The 10,731-nt window shown below is 36.7% G+C and overlaps 1 protein-coding gene across 1 annotated transcript in view; it reads left to right on the plus strand.

The window, feature by feature from the left end:
• Positions 1–10,731, plus strand: part of LOC108550288 (sorting nexin-14) — a 62,529-nt gene that overhangs the window by 45,023 nt on the left and 6,775 nt on the right. Inside the window, exons 3-5 of the mRNA XM_017903991.1 lie at positions 2,937–3,326; positions 8,075–8,387; positions 10,085–10,240. Coding sequence (XP_017759480.1) covers positions 2,937–3,326; positions 8,075–8,387; positions 10,085–10,240 — 859 coding nt within the window. The remainder of the gene's footprint in view (positions 1–2,936; positions 3,327–8,074; positions 8,388–10,084; positions 10,241–10,731) is intronic.

The following is a 10,731-nucleotide window of genomic DNA, read 5'->3' on the forward strand; positions in this document are numbered from 1 at the left end:
ATATAATATAATATAATATATAATATAAATATATATTTAACAAAAACAATACAGATGAGACAGATATTTATGGATAATTATTTCATACTCTCACTCTCACGCTGCTTCGACCACCCGTTTTACTCAACTAACTCCCTCTTTCTGTATTTCTTTGTTCTACATTCTCTATTATTTTCTCCCTCGCGCCGCTAGATGGCATTTAGTCCGGCTATCGATTGCAGTTACTAATCTTTTCACTCGATCATTCGAGGTACACTCTATATAATATATATTTCACGCACATACAGGGTGGATTGGAGTTCGTAATAGAACTGAGCAAGGGATGATTCTACTTGAAAAAACAAATCGAAAAGAAAGAATAAAATTTTTTCATTCGAAGCTTCGTAGTCGAGAAAATCAATTGTGAATATTCACAGAGTACTCGTGCACTTAACCCTTTGCACTCGACGACTTTTTGCCTAGAGAAGAATAGAAATTCAAAGATTCTCTACTAAAAAACTGAAGATACTTTTTTAAGCAGTTATATAATAATAGAATTGTAGAATTATTTGATTTCGATACTTCGCACACTGTTAGATTACATTAAATTTGATATATTCATTAATATCGATCTTCTAAATTTTATGAAATGGCGACTGAAGGTCACCTCTCGAGTGGAAAGGGTTAACTTTAGTTAACATACATACACGCTCCTTGGCACTTTTGGACAGGAAAACAGCAAAGACCCGTGGTACTCAAACGGTTAAATAAATCTGTTTGTTACTAAAAAGGAGTCGTATATGAAACGAGCAGATCTCTATCTGCATAGGATTTATTTAGCATTAATCCTACATATGCGATTGATGTTTGTAAGCCTAGAAATATAAAAACATGAGAGAATTTTAAAAACGTGAGAATGCGTTCAAATGTACTGCGCAGCATGCACATTATCGTAAAAAGTGGACAGTCCATAGCACACGCTTATTTTCGCACAACTCAGCGCTTAAAAGGTTAAGAGAATCAATCAACTTCGAGAATGCGGAAAATGGAGACAGATGATGAACTTTAATCCATATGCCATGACAAGTGCAAAATCCTGAGCTCTGATATAATAACGCCTATAATATTGTGGGATGACGAGCAGTGAAGGACGCTAACAATCGAAATAGTATTAACCATTTGCGATGGAAAGACGTGCCACACACGTCGAGATGCTTCTGTTACCGGAACACCAGCGACGTGTTACACACGTCGTCAGGCGATTGTTGCAGAAAGAAAAATGACGTGCGTGACACGTCAACTGTTAATGAAATTCTTTACCGAGGCACAGTTTCTGCTTGCATTTCATCGTGTAAAGTTATCAGTATTGACCCCAGACTGTAAAATGGAAAGTGATAATGAAGCCAATATATTAATTGCGCTTCGAAATGATTTGCACTCGACTGTTCTGGCACACATAACCGTTAATTTCTTTGCATCGCAAATGGTTAAGAGTGATAGCGGGACGAATGAGTGTGTGGTCTTACTTCTAAGAGAATGCATGGGAACGCTTGTGTCGCTTCTGGAAAAGCGAGGTATAATAAACAGCGGAGCGGCATCGGGTTCGACTCGGGCGATTCAGGGCGACATCTAGGTTGCGGGCGAAAGAACAAACGATAGCGCGAAAGAATTCTCTTAACGGGATATCTATGACTGTAGCGGGTGATTGAGAAAGAAAGCCTGTCTATGAAAAGAGAGAGTTTTGGCTTTAACCATTTGGGTCCCAAGCAGCACGATCGCGCTGTTCAGATTTTATGTCGAGGAAACCCAACACATTTCGATCGTTGTGGACAACTGACGATGCGTCACCGACTGTCGAAGTCGCGCATTCAGATTTACTGACGCAAGTACATCACACAGCTCCTTCTTTTAATATAAATAATATATTTTACAATAGGTACAATATTATAATAATAGCGCAATAATACATTAGAAAATAAAACATTTTGTATTTCATTGTTATCTTCTCAATAATTTTTATCAAACAAAACTTGAAATTTTTATAAACTTTCAGTACGCATATGTAATAATACAGATGAATTTCATAAAATAACGAATTACAAATTAAAAATATTTTTGTGTTATGAACAAACAATTTAAATGGAGAGTAACACCTATAATTTGTAACATTGATGTTTATCAAAACATATTGGATGCATATCTTTTTATTGCATTTTCGGTGCTGCATAAAGTACAAGAAGCGCTATCGCGCCACTTGGGATTTTTCGACATAAAATAAAAGAAGCGCTATCGCGCTGCTTGGGTCTTGTCGTACTCATTTAGAAAAAACAGTTGCACTGTTCAGGATTCTTCGACAGTGTTTTCTCAAAACCCCCTGGGACTCAAACGGTTAAGTAAGGATGCAAGGGCGCGAGAGAGTAGAGAAGAAGGCAGAAGTCAAAATGCGTGTAGTCGAGACGTAGTGAGTAGAGGATCGTGTGTTTGAGAATTAGAATTGAGAGAAACTTAGTGTAATATTTTAGTTAAATAAACCTGTTTTGTTATTAAAAAAGGGTTATTGTTTATTAGACGCGCAGATCTCTGTCCGCATAGGATTAATTTAGCAAAAAATCCTACAATATCTATTTCAATAAAAGCCAACATTAACCACGCTAAAAACAGCTGCACGTTTTCAGTGACTACAAAACTAAGAGGTTTGAGGCCAATCATTTTGACTAGTTTAATAACTCTAATGTTAATAAGCCATTACCATAATTTTTCACTGCGATAAAATTCTATCCATCGACAAGGACTTTATTCGACTGTGACTTTCTGTTCTTAAGAAATGCTAAGATAATTTCTGTTCAATTAACGCGACCCTCTTACATTTACATAAATCGTAATTTACTTTAAACATACTGCAAACGATCAAAGTATATAAAGTATATAAAGTATGCGTACACGATTTCTTTCCACAGCTTCTGGAAGATCTACTACAGAAGTATGTTTGCGCCTGGTACTCCGACTTCTCAACGAATGAAGCCTTTGTGCAGCAGCTTCGTTTGGCTGCAGCCACGGCAACGAAAAACATTACGATCCGATTGCTTCGTACAGACGTGCCTAACGTCGTGTTTTATCACTTGGTACCTTTGATTTTGCAACATGCTCAAGACTGGAAAACGTTGCGCGCGAAAATGAAAGATACGTCTGACACGACTCGGTTTGGAAACTATCTCATCGATTACCTTGGACGCGAGATACACCCAGCAAGTTACTCGCGCAAAGCAGAGTTAAATTACCTTAGAGGAATAGTATCTGCGTTGATACCGCATTTGCTACCTACCATTCACGTGTCTACCAACAATAAGGTGAGTCTTCTGAACAAGCCGATCAAACAATGCTATTAAATAATGAAAAATGTAGAAAGATGTGTTTCGTTGTTTGATAGTTTCAGGCAACTAGTTATTCTTTGAGTAGACTAAAGAAATTTGAATTATTTTATTGATTCAAGCTAAAATAAGTTATCCAATCGTTCAAATTGTTTAACACGTTGAGTGCTAACCAAATTAACCGTTTGCACTCGAGAGGCGCCTCTCAGTCGTCATTTAATCAGATTCTAAAGATGGATGTTAATTAATATATCAAATTTGCAATTACCGAACGATGCATGGAATATCAAAGTAAAATAATTTTACGTCTTAATTTGCCTACGATTTCTTATTTATCCTTTTAAAAATATCGTGTGGCAGGAAGTTTTCGAATTACTATTTTCCTGTAACGAAAAAATCGCCGAGTGCAAAGGGTTAACACTTTACGGACGGAGCGGTTTTGAGTAAACCGTACCGTGGGACCGAGTCACTACTGCGATAGTCATTCAAAATTATCAGTGCTCATTTCTACTTAATACGTTAAACGCCATGACGGTTTTACGTGCCGTTCCATTCAGGCCACAGTTAGCCGTCATGCGGGCCTTTCCGGGCCGTACGGACCGGCGAGACCTGAACGGAAAGTCTAGCGCCGGTCCCTAGTGGGACCAACGTGGCGTTTAACGTGTTAACCCTTTACGCACGGAGCGGTTTTGAGTAAACTGTACCGTGTCGCCGAGCCGCTGCCGCGATAGTCATTCAAAACTACCAGTGCTCATTTCTGCTTAACACGTTGAGTGCTACGTCAGTCCCTAGGGACTGACAGCGAATTTTTCGTTTGATCATCAACGGTGCGTAAGACTGGCATTGTCAAGGGTTAAATTATCAATGACAATTAATATATTGTAAAAATTTAATTCCCTTTGCTAAAGTAAATCTTTACACTTCCGTGGCTTTTTTCGACTGATCGTTTCTTGGTGATCGCCTTTTTGCCTTTCTGGCATTCCTCGCCCCATTATCTTCTGTTTATAATTTGTATATTTGTGCATTGGCTGTACCATTCTCACGGTCCAAACGACAAAGTGAAACAAAGTAATCTTCTGCTCATACCCTTCGGTATACTTGAGCGCTCGGCATCAAGTGCTCGCTAGCTGCTGCCTGAGCGGAAAGTATAGCAAACTCGGCGCCGCACTCAACGTGTTAAACGCGATTTTTGTTCATAGCGATGCTGGCAATAAGGACATAAAACAGTCCACTACTTGGGACGTGAGGGTCCTAAGGCCGCAACAGCGAACACGTATTTCTGTTTCTCGGCCATAGCAACGCGTTTACACATTTATGCGTCCCTCAGTCCTATCAGTTGTTTTCGCCAAACGCATATATGAGTTCCTCGGCCAAACTGATGGCTTCCGCCGAACGTATATATGCGACGCTCGTCCGCAAAGGATTAATTCCATCCCAGTGATAAAAATTTGTTCAGTTCCGCTTTGCATAATTTTCACTTCATATTGAACGCTAATTTCTTTACTATAATTATTATATCGTTAAAAAATATGTTTGTGAAACTGTGTCAATATACATTTAGGATCGTATTTGGAAGGGATCGACTAGAATAATACTGCAATACTTAACAGAACAAAATAAGCTTTATTAATAGAACAACGGATTAATAAAATACAATTGTACTTATGCAACGCTTGTCCCGATTGACCACGACCTCACTTGACCTTTTACTCCCACTCTATTAGAACTGACTTTTAAGGCTGATTTCTACGACTCGCAAGTGACAACTTTCAGACTGACTGATTTTTACTCTAACAAGAAGACTGCAAGGTCTTCGAGTCACCGATTTGATTCAAATTTTGTAGGATGGTAGATTTAGTTCCCCTAATGGTGAAGGTATATGATTACAGGTGCCACTACTCAATCATTTTTAAGATATTTGCAGTTGAAGATTTGTCGTAGGTTTAATTCAATTCTGTTTAGAGGGGTTACCATGTAATAGTTTGGCATAATGGCAACGAACTAGTACTCCTACGCAGTGGGGCCCGGACTTCAGATCCGGAGAGGGCATGGAATAATCTTTTCTCTTTCAATTCTTTTTCCTTCTGTAATTCTTGTTCCTTCTATATTACATAGGATTGCTATAAAAAACTTTTTCTTGCATAGTATTCTTACTATTTTGTAACAAATATATACTAGCATAAGAAAACGTAAAAAATAAATGTTTTTATTAACACGTTCCCATTCGCGAAATGGCGAACTTTCCGTTCAAGCCATTTGGTATTATCATTGTAAAATGAAGAATTTTTTAAAAGTTCATTATGCAATCAATTATGGGCATCTTAATAATATTGCTGATGCGTTCATTTGATCGTGGGGCGTATACGTCCCACGCGGCGTGGTGGTCAATTTCTTTACCGTAACTTGTTTTAATTGCAAAATTTGTTACGAAAAAAATGTTAAAAATTTAGGTTCCCAATTGGCAAAAAACTGTACTGTAAAAGTTGCAACATTCTGCGATAGTTGTGTGGATAAACCACACTTATGTTTGCCATGTTTTAACAAAGTTCACCGTAACATCCTTTTGTAATTGTATACAAATCTGACTTCAATTAAAATGTTTTATTTTAAACTAATATAGACATGATAAAAAAAATTATATGCGAGGATGCAACTGGCTTGGTAATACTCAGCCAGGTATTTGTTAAACTAATTTCTAGAAAAGTAAATTTATTGGTTTTTTGTGTTATGCATCTTAAACTATACACCTTTTCCTTGATAATTATGATTTTTGCACTATTTTAATCATTGTAAGGCATATGCCAGAAACAAAACAATACAACTGTAAAGCATGCCTGAACGGAAAGTCTTCGAAAAACGGTCTTGCAAGGAACGTGTTAATAAATTTTATTTACAATTGTTTATTTATAATGTTTTCATAGGCGAAAAATGAATATAAAATAAAATATAAATTGAAAAACACTACATCTACAGATGGGAATCGAACCCAGGGACCTCCATCATAGGAATATTTGGTTGTCGCCGTTCGGCCACAACGCCACATGAAATCCATTGGAAATAAATTTGTAGTTAAAGAAGTAATAAAACTTTAACCCTTTGTGGACGAGCGCCACATATATGCGTTTGGCAAAAACAACTGATGGGGCCGAGGGACGCATAAATGTGTCCTACGTAAACGCGTTGCTATGACCGAGAAACACTGTGGCGGCTAAGATTCCGCCATTACGCCCATGCAAAAGGAGCAGGGACATTAGGGTCGAGTGTGCACCGGGTACGTCCCTGCACATACCAGCAGTCGCTGCAGGTCAGCAGGCATTGTCCCGCGGATGGCATTGGCTATCGTCAATGTCATGCCGGGTATTAGTCTGGGACCAGGCAGCGATGTTGCAGACCAATGGTCGTCTTAATTTACGACCTCCCTGGGCGGTCATCACAACTTTCCCGCGCGAGGGCGGTTCCCGCGTAAACATTTCCCGCGAAAACTTAGTTCTTCCCGCGCGCGGGTTGGCGGTTTTTTTCTACCCCTTCCGCGAACACTCGACCGCTTTAAAAGCTCCTAAGTCAGAGGACCACAGGACAGTTTGAAACCTTCTACGACGCCGTGATTATTGTCCCGACGGCCGCGATGAGCGCCAACACTTATTGCGACCCACTTCAACATAAATATGTGTTCGCTGTTGCGGCCCTAGGATCCTCACGTCCCAAATTAAATGGTGGACTGTTTTATGTCCCTTTTGCCAGCGTCGCTATGAACGAAAATTGCGTTTAAGCAGAAATGAGCGCTGGTAGTTTTGAATGACTATCGCGGCAGCGGCTCGGCGACACGGTACAGTTTACTCAAAACCGCTCCGTGCGTAAAGGGTTAACACGTTAAACGCCACGTCGGTCCCACTAGGGACCGGCGCTAGACTTTCCGTTCAAGCCTCGCCGGTCCGTACGGCCCGGAAGGGCCCGCATGACGGCTAACTGTGGCTTGAATGGAACGGCACGTAAAACCGTCATGGCGTTTAACGTGTTAAGTAGAAAGGAGCGCTGATAATTTTTGAATGACTATCGCGTCAGTGGCTCGGCCCCACGGTATGGTTTACTCAAAACCGCTTCGTCCGCAAAGGGTTTATCGTAAATATCTCAAAAACTATTGAATAGTGGCGGCTATAATGATATATTCTTGAACTGCATGACGAAATCTACAAACCTCCAAAGTTTCAATTAATTCGGTGACCCGAAGGACTTGCACTCTTCTTGTCAGTCTTTCTTCCTCAATCACGCATTTTCCAAACGACTTCAGTGGTCTAGGTACTTCAAACACTCAGGATGCATTCGTAAACTTTCGCCAGTTTCTCGCACTGGATGCTGTCATAAATATTCCTTACAATCGATCCTCTTGCACACGATTACCTTCGTCCTATGTTCCAAACACTGTAAGCATTCCCTTAGGGCCACACTCGTTCCAATCCTACATTTAAAAGTAGTAATAGCGATAAATAGTATAGGAACAAAACAGTGGCCATTACAAGTTGAAGTACGGTCAATAGTCACTCGATACATGTATCGACTTCTTCACTCAGAAGATAGTCCTCCTTGATACATATGTTGTCTTGACACTCAACGTGTTAAATCATATACGAAGAGATAGCATTTTTGAATAAAAAAAAACTGTATCGATGTGAATTTGTTTTGCTTAATTTAGACCATCTTTCATGACACTTGGACACGTGTATTTGCAGGTTATACTTCGAGAAATCTTGGCAAATTGGATTTTGCTACCAGCGATAGATGCAATTGCTGACCCAGACAACATAAATGCACTAGTGATGTTATCAACTCATCGTGACGGTTCAGTTTCCAGTCATGTGGACGCAATTAACGTACCAATGTTACAGTGCTGGGTAACAATCCCATTGTTGACAAAAATCACGCAGAATTACCTAAAGCCCTCGTTAGATAAAGTTCTTAATGATCCCAAATTGTTATACATGTTTATGCAACATATCAAAGAGACTGGACCCATGAATCTTTTCCAGTTCTGTTTAGATATAGGTAAATACATATATGTTATACAAATGATTATCGATACATGATCATTATCATTGTATTTTATTATTGCTAAATTTGATTTTACAATATGACTAGGAGGAAACGAAAAGAAATAATTATAATTATATAAGTATTTTGAGTTGAAAAATATTTAGAAGGTTTATGTCTTCAAACTCTTTTAACCAGTTGCGCTACCAATAAACTCACGGTTGCGGTGCGGTGCGCTACAGTATAACACGCGTAAGGTGTCACATTGGCGCCGCGAGATACTGTATCGATTCTAAAATATTTCCAAGATATCGATGACACTATGCGACGCCGTGCACTCGGCAACTGTAGCTCGAGAAATGAACGATCTGGTTGTTAGCCGACGTGCAGCCCATGTCATTTTTATTTCTGCGATAAATTGGCGATTTTGGAACATAAGCATCTCAACGTGCGTGGCACGTCTTTCTAGCGCGAGTAGTTAATATTTAAAAATTAAATCGATAAAGAATTTTTATACATTATTTTGCTGAGAAGAATTAAACAATATTCTACGTTACATTTTAATCTTGAACATATGTAAATGGAAACAGTAATTGAAGTTCCTAATGAAAATAGAATAACAATTCTACAAAGCTTGACAACTCCAGTCAGATATTGAAAGTTTTGAATGTAAAATTTATGTTAATGATAAGTAACTAGTGAGAGATAAATGTATAATTTCATATATAAATATACAGGGTGGGACAATAACTTCGATCACCTTGAATATCTCCGTTATTTTTACAGATACAGAAAAACTTTGTATACAAAAGTTGTATATTATTGTACAACCCTGTAGTTTGTTATCGAGTGACCTTGAATTGTAAGTCCTTGGAATCGTCTAAACAAATGCTATTTTATTAGAAATAGAAAAGTATACCATGTCATTCAAAAAAAAAATGAAGGTGACTTTAAAATGTTCAAAATCCTTCCACTTGTAGAAAAATTATTACTGTCACCATTATGGCCCCCTTTAAACCATATAACTTTATACAATATACAATGTTTTTTATATCTAAAAATAATGGTGATTTTCGAAGTGATAAAAGTTATTGCCGACCCTGTATACAATGCAATATCGATATGATTTAAAACATATATATTGAAAATGAAGAATAACTTGAGAATTGGAAAGAAGAGTTTGGAAACATAAATTAAATAACAAAAATTTCAATAAAATGAAATATTTATTTATTTACTTATTTTTGTTTAGAAATTTTGTCTTCTTATTCTATCTGTTATATCACTATTGTATTTTATATTTTGTTACTTGTGTATCAGGATTCAAATGCAAGATAAATTTTTTCTTTTTGATATTCTATACTCGTATTAGAAATAAACAGTTAGTTTAGTATGATTTCATGTACAAGAATCATGTAAGATTAATGATCATGTTAGATCAAGATTAGTGATAACAGGTGGCCAATAATTTCTTGTTGTGACTTATTTAACATTAAAATTGTTTCTATAAAAAATATTTGAATTCAAAATGTGCTAGTTTACCATATTACAATGAATTCTTTGTTTCAAATCAAATGTTTTTCATGATAGTACATAAAACTTTTGAATTTTATGTGAAATATTTTTTTAATCTCAGTTATAAGAAAATATAATAAAAACAGTTACGAGTGAACAAAATATTGATAAATTTCAATATATGTATTTATTTTTAGATGATCTAAGCAAACGTATGTTAAACCCAGAAATGACTTCAAAAGCAGAAAGTAGTTTATACACAGATATTCAAAGTATGTATGCAACATATCTAGATCCTGAAGGTCCAGAATATCTACATTTACCAGAAGATATATCAATGGGTATACGACAAAGTAAATATGCGCTGCTTTCAAATTTTGTTAGTAATGTATATGTAATTTAGTTTTTAGTGGAATGTACTTTTCTTAATCTCTGTGATATAGTATTTCTAAACTGTGAACAAGTATTTCCAAATTATTCTTAAATTTGCATGCATTTGTTAACGAAAGTACAGTGTAGTAATGTTACAAATTGACAGAATAATATGGATTTAAATTTCAATTTTAGAAATATTTTTTGTAATTATTGGGGAATAGTTCATTTCTCGCCAATTTTATTGATCTTAAGTTAAACTTGACCGACTTGACCAATTTTAGAAATATTATTATTCTTATATTATTATTATTATATTATTATTAATTTAGAAATATTTTGCATAATTATTGGGAAATAGTCTATATCTCGTCAATTTTATTGATCTTAAGTAGTAAAACTTGACCGATTCAAAAATCAACAATCTTTTTCAATTTCAGAAAGATACAAAAATGAAAATGAAATATAAAGT

Source organism: Eufriesea mexicana, unplaced genomic scaffold, assembly GCF_001483705.2.
Source record: "Eufriesea mexicana isolate 0111107269 unplaced genomic scaffold, ASM148370v2 scaffold2646, whole genome shotgun sequence".
NCBI classification, from domain to species: Eukaryota; Metazoa; Arthropoda; class Insecta; order Hymenoptera; family Apidae; genus Eufriesea; species Eufriesea mexicana.